Source organism: Xenopus tropicalis, chromosome 3 (genome assembly GCF_000004195.4).
Source record: "Xenopus tropicalis strain Nigerian chromosome 3, UCB_Xtro_10.0, whole genome shotgun sequence".
Taxonomy (NCBI): domain Eukaryota; kingdom Metazoa; phylum Chordata; class Amphibia; order Anura; family Pipidae; genus Xenopus; species Xenopus tropicalis.
Window position 1 is genome coordinate 101361770 of NC_030679.2, and position 15277 is coordinate 101377046.

General features: G+C 34.1%; 1 protein-coding gene across 3 annotated transcripts in view; it reads left to right on the forward strand.

The window, feature by feature from the left end:
* wdr72 (WD repeat domain 72) overlaps window positions 1–15277 on the forward strand; it is a 121886-nt gene that overhangs the window by 40986 nt on the left and 65623 nt on the right. For all 3 annotated transcript variants that reach the window (XM_012959598.3, XM_031899179.1, XM_018092424.2), the window contains exons 10-13: window positions 71–209; window positions 1319–1564; window positions 2045–2265; window positions 4519–4714. In XM_012959598.3, the coding sequence (XP_012815052.2) occupies window positions 71–209; window positions 1319–1564; window positions 2045–2265; window positions 4519–4714 (802 nt within the window). The remainder of the gene's footprint in view (window positions 1–70; window positions 210–1318; window positions 1565–2044; window positions 2266–4518; window positions 4715–15277) is intronic.

Genomic DNA, 15277 nt, shown 5'->3' on the forward strand with positions numbered 1-15277 from the left:
ATACAGTTAGTTTTTTGAAATGAGATGTTTTATTTCAGCTTAAAGTAGAAAATTACTTTTATATGAACAGAATGTATGTGCTATGGGCTTCATGAATGAAAGGAAGGAACCATTTTTAAAAATACTTTATTCTGGTGACATATCTGGAAGGATCAGTTTCTGGCATATTCCTGATATTCTGGTGCCCCAGACTGATGGATCTCCACAAGGTAAGAACCTTTTAATTACTTACCTTTTGCAGTTTGTATGAATATTATTTATTTTTTAATCTAAATCTCAGAAATAAATCATAATTACTTGCCTACCAGGCAATATTCTACTGCACCTGTCCTTATGTGAAGCAGTGTAAGTAACAAGATCAAATACACATACAAATATCCATACAGTTAATTTGCTATTGCTACTAATGTTGCATTTCCGGAATAATTTTTATTACTGCTGTTTGCCCGGCAACCAAGTGGAAAACCAAAAACATTAATTTAAACCTCTACTGTTACTTGGGATTGGTATGATACCTAGATAAAGTTTGTGCTGGGAAAGTTTTACATTTTGTATTTATTTTTTTTAATTATTTTTGTTTTGTTTTCTATTTTTTGTTAATTATTTAATACCAATGTGCAGCATTTTAGGTTCAAAAATAGTGACCTACAGGCATGGGATCTATTATCTAGAAAGGCCTAAAGGACAGCATTATCTTTACCATATTTTAATACTAAGATAACAGCTGAACTGGGTAATGGCATTTATATTGCAGTGTCACCCACTGTAACCTGCAGCACTTAGTATCCTCCTATTTGTGCCCTCCTATTTGTAAGCCCTATGGCACAGGACTAGTGATGAGTGAATTTTTTTTTAGCAGGCATGGATTCACTGCGAATTTCCCATTTTGTCATTGGCAATTTTTTTTTTGCGAAAATGTCACAAAAATTTGCAGTGAAAAAATTTGTAGAGTAAGAAAAAAGTTGCAATTGTGTAAAAAAAAGTCACGGTCATGTCAAAAATGTTGCGCATCAGAAAAGTTATATAGTACCTGCATTTCGTTAAATTTTCACTGTTTCACAAATTTTTCAACAGTTTTGTGAATTTTTTGGCGAAGCAAAAGGGACAAGTTCGCTCATCACTAACAGGGACCTCCTCCTCTTGTCTCTTTGACTCTTAGCTCTATACACGAAATGACAGGTTTCTTTAATAAAAAAATAGAATTGTATTTTTGTTTATTCGTTTGCCTGACAATATATTTAAGTATAGAAATATTTATATATTTATATTTATAAGTCAATTTCCAAAGTTATTATTTTTCTTTTTTTTCTCTTCCCAGAAGTACAAAGAAAAACAACAATCACTCTTCAAGAAATCTTTGATAGGCATAAGTCCATGTCTGAAGGAATAATAGATCACCTTGTTACTCATGAAGAAGGCATGGCATATGTAATGATCACCTCATCAATATACATTGCAAATCTTGACAAACTGGTGTGTGGTTGTGAAAATGGGAAAATTGTTATTACATCAGCTTTGCATGCTGCTAGAGCAAGACTACTTAAAGACCATCTTTTACTAAAAGGTAATAGTGTTACTTATGTAATACCTTAAGAATGCATCTTGCTTATATACAGAAACAGTACAGGGGATTACACATTTAAACAATACAGAGGTTTACCGCCTGAATCTGAGGCGTGAACCATGCAGGGAGGCCAGTTAATCTAAGTATTCATATTGTTTAAAGCTTAAAGGTCACACAGAGGAGGACCACTGGCCGGATGGCCACCAGTTGGACAGCCTTGGCATAGAGAATGCTAGAATATTTTGGAATATCTTAAAAATTAAAGGAGTTGTACACAGTTGAATGAACTTTTATTATGTTGTAGACAATTTGCAATTGGTCTTAATATTTTATTATTTGTAGTTTTTTAATTATTTAGCTTTTTGTTCAGCAGCTCTCTAGTTTAGAATTTCAGCAAATCAAAGATATCTCGTTTTATTATATTTTATTTTAATCCAGCAACAGGCTTTTAAACAAAAACTATCTTTCTTATCTCCCTAGGTTCCCTGCCACATAAGATATTTGAGGGGCACAATTTCAGCATTACCAGTTTACTTTATCCACATGGAGAGTCAGAGAAATTCGATCCAACCTGGCTCATTTCTGGCGATCAGAATTCAACTGTGATATGGAGAGACGTGTTTACAGGGCAGATATTCCACAAGTTTTTTCTGCAGGCTGGGTCAATAATGAAACTACTGGTTCCACCAGATGATTACAAAGTAAGAAAAAAAGGTCTCCTTATAACTGTGATTCTCAAAGCTGCTTTCAGTTATAAACTACACAGTGAAAAAAAAATATATATATATATTAGGTGATATAATACCAAAACATATTCAGAAGCACAAAGAGCAAGCGCTATTTACAGACAAATGTTAGTTTCCATGTAGTGTTATCCTTTTTAAATTATTGATTGCTGCACTTTTGTTTCGGCATGGTTAAAAATAATTTAAAAAGACATCTTTAGGCCAGCTAAAGTTGACATTTAAAAAAGTGCCTGACCTTTTGAATAAAATACATAGAACTTTGACTGACAGTCAGCATGCAACAAAAGTCTTTATACTACAGTGGCAAAAATCTGCAGTATGCACTTTTATGTGAAAGGGAACTATACATTCTAAGAGTAATTGTCCTTTTTGGCTATATTTCATATAGAGAATAGATTTGTTTAGCACATACATAGTTAAAGAGAAAATGTCCTTTTACAATGGAGTACTGCAAAAAGTATTTTAATATGAAAATTGATGTTTTGCTTCTAATTTATAATAATAAAGAAGGTGACAAAAATGTGTGATGAAAATATGATGAAATATGGCCCAGTTGTCCTAGAATGCTTCTAAGCAATATAAAACACTATGGAGACTATGTAATTAAAAAAAAGTTTTAAATAAAGTTTGCCCAGGAGCAGTAACCCATAGTAACCAATCAGCAGGTAGCATTTACTGGTCACTTGTTAAGAAGAAAACAATTAATTGGTTGCTGTGGGTCACTGCTCCTGGGCAAACTTAGTGCCTTTTATTACATATGGGGGTATGAATGGATGTGCTACCCATGCTGTCTCTAATTAGAGTTATGTTTTTGAAAGAGAAGATATTGAATGAATATGTGCAGAAGAACAGTTGATACAAGCAATTTCGTTTCCGTACAGATTAACTTTGTTGCTGGCTTGTTTGAATGTTCAAAATAAAAATAAGGGCTTTCAAGCATCCTATGCACCATTCAATGCACCATCTTTGTGTTTCTCATTCTCTTTTTCATCTAAGCATTGAAGGTTGTAATGTGGATCATGCTATTAATTATTAGTATCGGTTACTGGGGATCATTTATCAACACTGGACAAATTTGCCCCTGGGCAGTAATTCATGGCAAACAATCACATTGTTGCCTTCATTGTTCTACTTGCAGATGGCCGAAGAAAGCTAATCACTGATTGTTAGCTATAGGTTACTGCAAGGGGGCCAAATTTGCCTAGTGCTGAAAAATGAGCCACAGTGACTTTATTTATGGATTTATTAGATTCCAGTTGTAAAATGCACCATGTTTTCTTGGTGCTTTAAAAATAAATAAAAATTATAATCCTGGACCACTGTCATTTTGTAAGTAACATTATGTAGCAATAGGAGTTTTGAGTCCATATTGTCATGCATTTTCAAAGTTTACTGTTTAATGTGTTCCTTCTTTAGCAGCAAACCCATTTCCACTCTTACAACTGATATAGGAAAAAAATGTAATTTATTCTGATTTTTGTCTTGTGCTCAGATCTTTAGGGAGTGATTTCATAACAAGTAAGGGTCAGACTCAGACTTTTTATTTTTTGAAAAAACAATATTGTAAAATGAAAAGTTAAAGTTGGTTAAACAATCAGTTGTTGCAAGAGAAAATGCAACAGAAATAGAGAATAATATTTTAATATTTATCTAGACACCCTGCTCTAAGGACAATGACACAGGGAATTATGCCACCCACAGTAGTGATTTTTTAATATGGGCAACATATCTCCACAAATGCCTTGCCCTACGCTAACACTGGAATCGCCACAAGTAAATTACATTACTTGTGGGAGTTGTGGCGATTCTGCTTAATCACGGGGAAATGTGAAGCGGTTCCAATTATTTTTTCATGCATGTGACAAATCTCCTAGTGTGTCTTTGCCCTTTAACTGCTTTTGGCCAGAAAAGAAAGAGAAATTCTCATCTGAGTAGCAAGAAATACACTTCTTTATTCAAAAATAACTTTTTGAAATGAATCTTTTTATGTAATATTGCACAAAGTAACCCTTTTTTATGATGCAAGTATCCCTTTAAAAGTTGGTACTTATAACTGTAAACAATGGTGGATAAAATAGATTACAATTGTCTGTAAAGAAATGCAAGAGGATTTCAGAATTCAACAAAACCCTGTTACTTTACTATATTTTCTTTAGCGCTGTTTTATTAGTGCCCAGGTTAATATCATTATTCTTTCTTTTGCTACAGGTGAAACTTTTCCAGACTGTGTACTGTATTTGCAGTGACAATTCAGTGGCACTTTTAAATTTGCAGGAACGCATGTGTCTCTTTCATGCCAGAAAACATCTGTTCCCTGTAAAGATGTTAAAGTGGCACCCTATTGAAGATGTCTTAATAGTTGGGTGTGAAGATGGCTCAGTTTATGTTTGGGAAATTGAAACTGGTAATTATTTGCACTCATTTGCGTTATTTAATTTTTGTGTTTGAAGGTTAAATGCCAAAGATGAAAGCATAAGAGCCCACTTTTGGACAATACCAGCCAGAGAAGCTCATAACAGACCTCAATATAGTCAGTAATATCAAATGATAGGGTCGAATGCTTGAGTAAGTAAAGTATAATCTGTATTAAATGGAGAGAAGAACTCACAGCAAGAAAGTAATGTTTTTCTTTCTGTATTACATTAGGAATGCCACATCTTGGTAAGGATATTTTTATGTTTGAGTTGGAAAGAAAAGGACATCATGATAAGATTCTAAAGAAGAAGCATAAAATAATATAAGATTTCAGGCAGCCTGACCTAATACAGTAGTCTTTCCCACAATCCCAGTGTAATTGTACCTGCTGTTAGTAGGTGCAATATTTTGCATTAGATATTTTTGCCTTATCATTTGCAGCAATAAGTAAAACATGCAACGCTAATGGAAGAATCAGCACACCCGGGGCCGGAACTAGGGGTAGGCAGAAGAGGCACCTGTCTAGGGAGCAATGGTGGGGGGGGGGCACCATGCAGGTGCCTCCCCTTTCACTTACCCCTAGTTATGTGCCCTTTACCCCCTCCCTCTGCATCACCCCCCTCCAGCGGCCCTAGCAACCCCCATGTGTGTTTATAAGTTTACTCACTTGTGCATACGTGCGTACCCACGGAGGGATGGGGCAATCCAGCCGGGTTGCCTAGGTCACCCGGCTGGCTTGGCCTAGTGCTGCCCGCAGGACTTGGGCATGCACTTTCACAACCTTCAATCAAATATGATTCAGTAAGCACAGTATAAATCATGTGTAGCCTAAAAAGTCAAAAAGAACCCTGTGCGTTAGACTCCCTCGAGCAGGAACTAACTAACACAGCACTAGTTTAAGAGTAAAAGGCACAATTAGTATGATATTTTAATAGGTATAATGAATAAACCCTAAGGTGTTACCAGAATATAAAATATGCGATTAGTGAGCTCTTAGAAGTTTGCATTTTTTCCTAACAGCAATAATTGTGTTACTATATTTTTTGCTAAATGCACGTTAAATAGGATGATTAAAAAATAATGAAGTCCCAGCTGTGGCTAATAATCAAGGCAAGATTTAACAACAATCCAGCAACTTACATTTTTTGTGACTGTGTGTTATGTTGATAATTCTCAATTAGTCCTCTTAACATAAAAGCATAACTGAAGTCTTTAAGATTGCATTTGAATTCCTTTACTGCATTATATCTGAAAGAAAGGTTTACCCTCTCCCTGTGCCACTGCTTTTTACCGAGATGAGCATGGCTTTATAGGTTTATTTTCTGGCCAGCTGCCCCATTTTGTTTTCTGCATCTTGCCCCAGTTGGGGATAAGTTTTGTGCGATATGACAATTGTCTGGATACAAAAATGGATAAGTTCCAAACTTTACATTTTCATTTATGGTATTAACACAAATGGTCTTTTCTTTTTACCTAAATCAATGTATATGATATGTGAATATTGGCTAGGAACAGCTGATTACAAGAAGGAAGTTTGGTGTGTGGGATATTTGAATAAATGAAAGAATGAAGGTTCAGTTTCCCGCCAGTGAGGTGCAATGTTTGGAATCCAGTCATGTTTATTTGTATTTGAGAAATAGATTGAGCAAATGAGTGAGAGACTGACACAGAGTGATATGACAGCAGGGAGGTATAATGGAAGAGACAGACTGAAAATCGAGAGAACAGGTGGTGTGGGTGTGTAATACACTTTTTATGAAACTGAATATTTTTTACAATTATGTAATAACTTGTGTGTTAATAGGCACAGCAGCCAAAATCCTTTTAGGGCCCCCTTTGTGAATAGGACATTTTTCATAAATATATATTGAAACTGCTTATCAGTCAGTTACATTAGGCACAGTATATGCTCTGGGCTCCCAACAGTCACAGGGTCTACTTCTTAGTTTTCCCCTTAAATTAGTATTTAATAATATAACAATTTCAGGCCTTATTTCTCCATCTTTCTTTGAAGGTATCCTGATAGTTGCAAACACAATTTAATGACTAAAAAAAAGCCCCAATATTTAATTATTAACTGTACAAAGAGATACCCTTATTATCAAAATATTTTTTAGAACTATGCACAAGGCAGCATGAAATTATAGTACAAATTGGTCTTTTTAACTTTGTTTATCTTTGTTTGCCTTTGCATTTTCTTATTTTCTTGTTACACATATCACAGTATTGCCCCAATAATATATGGCTTAATGTCTAAGCTGGCAGTTTTACTGGTTTATATAAAAGTTCTTTAATATGTGTGAGTTTCTAGAGCTTTTTCCAATAATATTGTAATGGAAAAATCAACATTAAGGGGCTGATTCCCGAAACTGGTAAAATTTGGATTGGATACTATAATTTCGAATGATCGCAAATATCACGAAAATGCTTACGAAAAAATTGTATTAGTCACGATAATATTGTATTGGCAATCCGAAAGTCACAAAATTTTCGTATCTGAATGACCGTAAACAGCAGGAAAACCTTTCTGACTTTCTGATCCTTCTGTGCATGATTTTGGAAGCCTCCCATAGGACTCAATGGCACTCTGCAGCTCCAACCTGGCCCAAGGAAAGTCTCCCATAGGGCTCAGTGGCACTCTGCAGCTCCAACCTGGCCCAAGGAAAGTCTCCCATAGGGCTCAATGGCACTCTGCAGCTCCAACCTGGCCCAAGGAAAGTCTCCCATAGGGCTCAATGGCACTCTGCAGCTCCAACCTGGCCCAAGGAAAGTCTCCCATAGGGCTCAATGGCACTCTGCAGCTCCAACCTGGCCCAAGGAAAGTCTCCCATAGGACTCAATGGCACTCTGCAGCTCCATCCTGGCCCAAGGAAAGTCACGATACAGAAGCTTGAATGAATCCGAAACTTTCTTACTCGGTGCAACAATACGATTTTGTTGCAAAGTACAAAAAAATTGTGCTAAAGTATTAAAAAGTCACAGAAAATATGCACAGTACAAAAAAATATGAATTAGTTGTATTCGGAGCGATCGTACTTTAATAAATAGGTCCCTTAATGTAATACATTCCATGAGCATTACTTGAGCCATCTATACCTGTATAATATTAATAATAATGCAGTGTTATATTTGATTAGCCAAATGTATATACTGGATGTCTGTTACAGACAAGTCCAAGGTGTTTTACATCTGTTATGGTAAAACTCCAATTGCTTATCTTTTGTTTTCATAAACTCAAAAAATTTGAGATATTTGAGTTTTTATTTGAATGGGCTTTCCTTATTAATGAATAAATGACCATTCGATATGCGAGTTTATATGTTTTAGAAAAACAAACTCGAATTCAACAAGTCAAAAATTAATCAACAAGCCCTTTGACATTAATATTCCAAACAGAATTTTTTTTTAATGCAAATTGTAGTTGCTCACTGCTTTCAAAATGTTTGACTAAATAATGTTTTTAAAAGATTTTAGAAGGTGCTTTAAATAGTTTATCACTTAAGAGGCAGATTTATTATGCTGTGTAAAAGACGACAACAAATTTCGCCACACATCGCCAGGCTTCACCATATAAAAAAAAAACGGCATTAAGCTTAATTTTATTACGTTTTTTTTTACTGTCCAAATTCCAAAATGCTAATTTTATGAATGAGAAGAGGAAATTTGTGTTGATATATATGGTACTTCCTATGACCACATCTGCATATTAAAATAATATTAAATTATTAATTATTTGTCTTAACTCTTGAAGCTGCTTATTGTTGCACTTTACAGAGCAAGAAAATACAAAACAGTTGAAATATAAAGACATTTGACCAAATAGATGTACACTGTTGCAGATGTCGAGATAATATGGGCTATGCCATGATCATGAGAGTTTACAGTCTAGAAAGAAGAGTAATTAAGAGATATGATGAGTTCATGGTGTCCCTTCCTTGGGTTTTCTTATATGTGACTGGTCACTCCCCATCTTAGCTAGTCCTTGCTCCATGCAGATAGGATTTACACACAGGGTATATTGACAGGAAAGACTGGGAAATAAATATGGAGGATTAAGGGAACAAATAGAATAAAAATGAAAGCATCCAGACAAGGCACAATTTACAAGCAAATATAAAAAAATCTTTATAGAAACTAGATTGGGGCAAAATATAATTACAAATCCATTTTTTAATATTGCAAAACCTCTCTGATACTCCAGAATACTAAATTTTATGCACTAATATGTTACTGCATTAAATACAATAGAAAAATATAAATCTATCATTTAAACAGACTTGTCTTGGTCCAGTTTACTACTTACCCGCTCATAGAAACTAATCAGATTTGCCTGGCACTAGCAATCCTTCATAAAAACCACACTGGCTCTATGTAATCGGTTTATTGTCTAGAATGCATTACTGAAGCTATTTTTTTTACTAGTGCTTAAAATGTGACAATAGATAGATGATACTCATCTAATTTGTTTAATATATAAATGTTTCATTTATAAATACCAACAAATATTTTCAGCCCAGAATGGACTTTTTGTCATTCAAGAGGTTTTAAGAATATCTTTGTCTAGGTGTCACACACACGGTATCTTTCATCTACCCCATTTGACCTTTGCAGTTAGAGCATCTGTCTTCAGAATTCATTCGGCCATTCAAGCTACTACTGTAATTGTTTGCTTGTTCAATGACAATGAGCGAGCTGATATTTTTTTATTATCTAGGATAGGATGCTTGACAGGGTGTGCATTTTCAAGCATGAGATAAAATCAGTATCCTTTCCTATTCCATGATACATGAAATGTAGTAGCAGCATTCTCTTAAATAATAATTATAACATTATTTGAGATACTTGTGAAAATGGTCAAAAAGTAGGAGACATGAAAAATGTTAGTCGCTGACTAAAAGCACTCCCACAAATAAGTAATGTCTAATCGCAAAATGAAAAAAGTTAACTAAGGCTATGGTGCACATCTTCTAGTTAGGATATAAATACTACTGCTATGGACAGATCATTTTCCATTTACATGAATGGGTGAATGGGAAACATTGGTTTCCTGGTTGTCCTGGACAGGTGATATTGCAGCAGTCAGAACCAGGTCAAGGTCATATCCACATAAATAACCACTGGACTAACAGAAAGGAAAGAAGGTAAGAAAAAGGAGCCAACATTGGAAATAGGAGTCAGGCATCTAGAACTAAGGACAAGGATTACAAAACACCCAAAAACTTAGTAACTAACCTATTAAGAGCATGTTGCAAGTATGTGGTTTTCCAAGGCCATCGCACAGGTTGGTGTCTGACAGTGGGCTTCTTCATGAACTCATCAAGTTTAAACTGACGAATTGTCAGATTTGGATTTTTAGCTGTTTAGATGCATAGTAAATTTCTAAAACGTCACAGAATTTTTCTCAGCGACTTTTTGCACTAAATATTTGATTCAATTTAAGAAAAAAAAGTTGTTAGTAAGTGGGCCCCTTAGTTTAAAGGCAGATGGCATGTCACGGGTTTTAAGTAAAGGCTGTCAGGAAACCCACTGTTTGATGTAGACCTGTAAAGAATTTCTGCGCCTCATCCTTGCATATACAGGTATCGGACCCCTTATCCGGAAACCCGTTATCCAGAAAGCTCCGAATTACGGAATGCCCGTCTCCCATAGACTCCATTTTAATCAAATAATTCAGAATTCTAAAACTGATTTCCTTTTTCTATGTAGAAATAAAACAGAACCTTGTATTTGATCCCAACTAAGATATAATTAATCCTTATTGGATGCAAAACAATCCTATTGGGTTTAATTAATGTTTTATTGATTTTTTAGTAGACTTAAGTTATTGAGATCCAAATTACAGAAAGACCCCTTATCCGGAATACCCTTGGTCCCGAGCATTCTGGATAATGGGTCCTATACCTGTACTTGCATATACTGTACTGTATTTCTATAAAACCAAGCAACAGTGTGATTTTTGTAGCCTTCTGAAGAATCATAAACTGGACCAAGAAAATCTATGACAGTTAAATTGCATTCATGTTTCAAAAAAGTATACTATATTATGCTTCCTACTTTATTCTACCGTTAAAAATAAGTATTTTTATTAAGGGGTGTATAGTTCCTGTTAGACTTCCCCTTTTTGTAGCATTCATTTAGACATGTTTATTAAAAACAGCCATATAAAGAAGCCCCAACAATTCTGTCAATAACTTCTAGAACTATTCATTTGTAGACACGTGTAAATTCCTAGTTACTAAAACCATTAAGGATATTAAAACTCCATATAATTCCTACTGTGTACACAGAGCACCTCTCTATTAAAAACATTTAGTATAATGTCTCATATCATAATTATTGTGCACTCTCCAGTGATTAAGTTGCCACCAAGCAGCTACCATGATACTCTTTTTGTATTTGCCATTCTTTGTTGTTTTCTCTATACAGCTCATCAGTCAAAATTAGATTTGAATGGGTGAATGGGGTCCTACAGATAATTCTGCAGAGGCTTGTTCAGTTGCTGGAGGCTGGGTCAAGGTCAAAGTGGTCAGCACATATTATTTATATGCTTGGATTTAAGTCTTAAAATCCATCTGAAAAGATGTGTTAATTATGTGCCTATAGGTCTATGTTGTATTTTTTTTTATGTGCTACAATTCTTATTGTATTACTATAGAATGCAATATAAAAAGCAAAATCTTTATACAAACACATCAACGTAGCTAGCATGTATACTTGACATGTACTTTATGTTCACAATAGTTAACAAAATGTGAATTCACTGGTCACTAAATATAGCAATTCATGTATTTGTACACTCAGATGCAGTAACTGTGAAATAGATTTGTTGGTAAGAGGGCACTAGGTCGATCTTTATGCAGTTCATGAGAGCAGGGCATTGAACTTCATCTGTAAGTTGATGATAAATGATAAATCTTCAATTGCTCTAAGTTCCATGATAGATACCGCTTGATTCAGCTGTCACTCACTGGCTTCTTGAACTCTGACAGAAAGCTTAAAATAATAAGCAACACTGTCAATGAAATACATTTTATTGTTTGACAAAAAGATGCCTTTGTTTGTCAAGGCAAACAACAAGACATGTACTTAACCTCCTAAAAGATTCTAGATTTACGAATGAACAGAAATGCTGTGGCTACGAGAAACATATTTATAGCAAAATGGTATTTTGCAAATGATCAATAACAGTGTATATGCATTAAACTATATATCCCATTTTGAAGTTGAATAAATATTGATCTGGTAATATTAAGGTAAATGGCAACATGTAAATTGTACTGATATCATCACCTTGATGGAAACTTTTCACTTAAGGGAAAATTTACCAGATTTTAAAGATTTTCCAGAGACATGCCATTTTTGTCTTGAAAACTTGAGGATTCTCAAATCAGTGAACTCATACTGTAGAAAACCTTCCAGTCAAACAAACACTGATGAGCCCATTGGCACTGCTAATGTATTGTATACTGTGAAAATTGTATTACTTTTTTTACCCCTGCACTTTTGTATTGAGGCGAGGATATCAAACCTCGTAGAAAAATGTTCTGTAACAACCAGGTGGACACTGGTCACATTTTTGATCATAAAGAGAGTAAATATATTATGCATATATATTTTTCAGGTACCTATTTTATACAGTATTAAGAAAATTTACCATAGCTACCAAAACCCTAATTTGGGATCACTGTTTAATATAATCAGTATGGTTGTTAAATAAAATAAAAAAAAACTACAGGTATAAGGTCAGGAGCTTGTTAGGAGCTAAGACAATGGGACATCAGAGATAAAATCCCAGGTAGGCTTTGCATGATAGGCTGAGCATTTCACAACATTAACTATTTTGGACAACCTCTAGCCCTGTTATTTCAGCATTCCACCAGTGACAAGCAAGGGAGTGGTTACTAATGAAACTATAGGCTGGCAGTAGCTACAGAGTGGCCATACCCATAAGTCCTTTTTTCCTGGACCTTTCTAGTGCTGTTTAAATGCCACTTCAAAATACCCTGTTCAGCTTTAGCCTACATGTTACTAAAGTGCCAGTTATAGCCTTTTGATGTTTCTATTCTAATAAGAATTATGTCTCATTGCTGTAAAAACAAGACAAATGGCACACAGGTGATTAAGGGAAATTTTCCATAAATGTAAAGGGCAAATTTCTTTGTGTAATTGTCCCAAAATCTAAATACTATAATATAGTGCATCTTTTCTGCAACATGATGTAATTAGTATAAATCCAAAAAAGCAAATAATAAAATACTATTTTCATTTTCTGAAAGATACTTCATACTGAACAATAAACTGTAAACAATATTTGAGATGTAGAGAGCTCCAGCCTTGTAGTGTATACAATTTAATTTATAGCCTGAAGCACTGATAGTTAAAAGGACTTGATAAGGTCACTTGGGGCAGACACGAGAATCTAATCATTCTTCCCTGCTTAGGGGTCAGTATATTTGTCCACTGAACTACTATCTCTACAATTCAGACACTGACATTGGAGCAATTTTACTTTGTATAAATCTTATAGATAACTGTAAATGTTTTTGACTTATAAATAAAATTTTGTCTTACATAAACTGTACATATATAGGTACAGGGCTTAGCATCCCAGCACTCAAAACAGCCCCTAACCAGCCCCAAAATGTGGCAAAATATGCTCCACATTCTACAACCTCACTTACACATCTGAATTCTAGAAAAAAAATGAGTCCAGCAAACCTTGATTTAATGGATCCAAAAGTTATGTGAATGTGTATATGAATATACAGTATACATGCAAGACTATCCTTTTTGCATACTGGATTTTTGTAATCAGCTTGAAAAAGGAACTAAAATGTTCTGAAAGCATGCTATGGTTATCTCAGTTAGCCAATAAAGTTATCACCTTTATACCACTTTTGTTATTTTTTATTTCAAAAGGGTTACCCTGTAAATATTGTAACTTCTGACAAATTTTTGTATTTGTAGGCATAGATGAGAAATGGGAGTACATCAGGTGTAGGTTTGAGATGAAGTTCCTTTGTCTCTCCTATTGTTTCTCTGCTGGATAAACAGCAGATATAAGTAAAACTATTCAATAGATTTAAAATAGTCTGAATTGTAAACACTGTTGACTTGTTTTGTAAAATAAACTGAAAGTTTTGCTAAAAGAAATTGAAGAACTGGGCAGAGCAAAATAATAAGTATCTGGCACTGATCTACAGTATAATTAATACATAAACATGTTGGACACACCTGAAAAGGGTAATGGTGCTTAGGGTTATGGCATTTTAATTATTTATGCTGGTGTATATATTGTTAATCAGTAAATACTTCATCTCCATCTATGCCTAGCATGCTTTTCTGTTTTGTCCACCATGATATTGTTGTAGTTATGGGTAGTATAATCAGGCTTTGTAACACAAAGGATTGAGGAGAATATCTAATTATGTACTTACAACACTCAAAATACCTGGGGGCAGGATATATTGACATTCAGAATTTTATAATCTTATATTTTTTATAAACCACAACTTAATTCATTTCTATGAATGCCAGTTATTTATTACAAAATCTGCATTGAAAAATAATGAACAAAAAAATTTGCAGATAACCACATGAAAACCATTATTTTTTTATACTGTTGCACAAAACCCAAAAAACTTAAAAACCTTTTAAAACCACAAAGCAAAGAAAGTTTTCCAATTGTAAAAAGGACATCTGCCTTTGATTTCTACAAGATCTCAACAGGATGTAGCTGGTATATTATTTCATTCAGATTTGTTGCAGTTTTGTGGCGTAATAAAACACGAAAAATAAAGGTTTTTTTTTAAACAAAATCAGGTTGGATACAAAAAACCTGAACCGAGCAATAGTAAATGCCCTACTAGTGTACCATTATGTTCTGGTGTGTCCACCCTTTTATTATTGTAATGGGCTTTTTCTTTTCCCTTGTGCTGAAGGCCTGAGTTGTCTACTTATTATTATTATTATTATAAGGTCAAACTTATTACTGGTGTGTTCCTGTGACTCAGTGACCATCTCACTTTAGTAACTGTGGAATATGATCTGTAACACATGACCAGTGCAAGAGAATATGTCACTACTCAGATGGCAAATAAAAATAGGATTTATTGCTGTATGATAAATATACTTTGCATGGCCAAGCTTTTTTTTTTGCTAATTATCATGAATTTAAATTATATTTTGAAAAACAGTTAAAGACAATTAACTATTTAACTGATTCAAAGTTTTCCAATGTTTTTTTAATCTTTGCAACCCATTAAAAATTAAGTGAATATTATGAATACAAGGTATTTAAATTTATGATTTTATTTTCCCAGTTTTTTTTATTTAGATGTTTTAATAAATAAGGTAATATTAATGTTAATTTCAAGATTATTAAAAGTACAAAAATACCAAAATTACGAGTATGAATTTTGATAAATAAAGCTCTGTGTTTTACATGTTACTGAAAAAGTAACTTAACTTAAAAGTCTTATATAAGTTTAACACATTGAATGTAAAATAAATCTTGCATTACCTTTATGGGGATATAATTGCTTATGTGGTG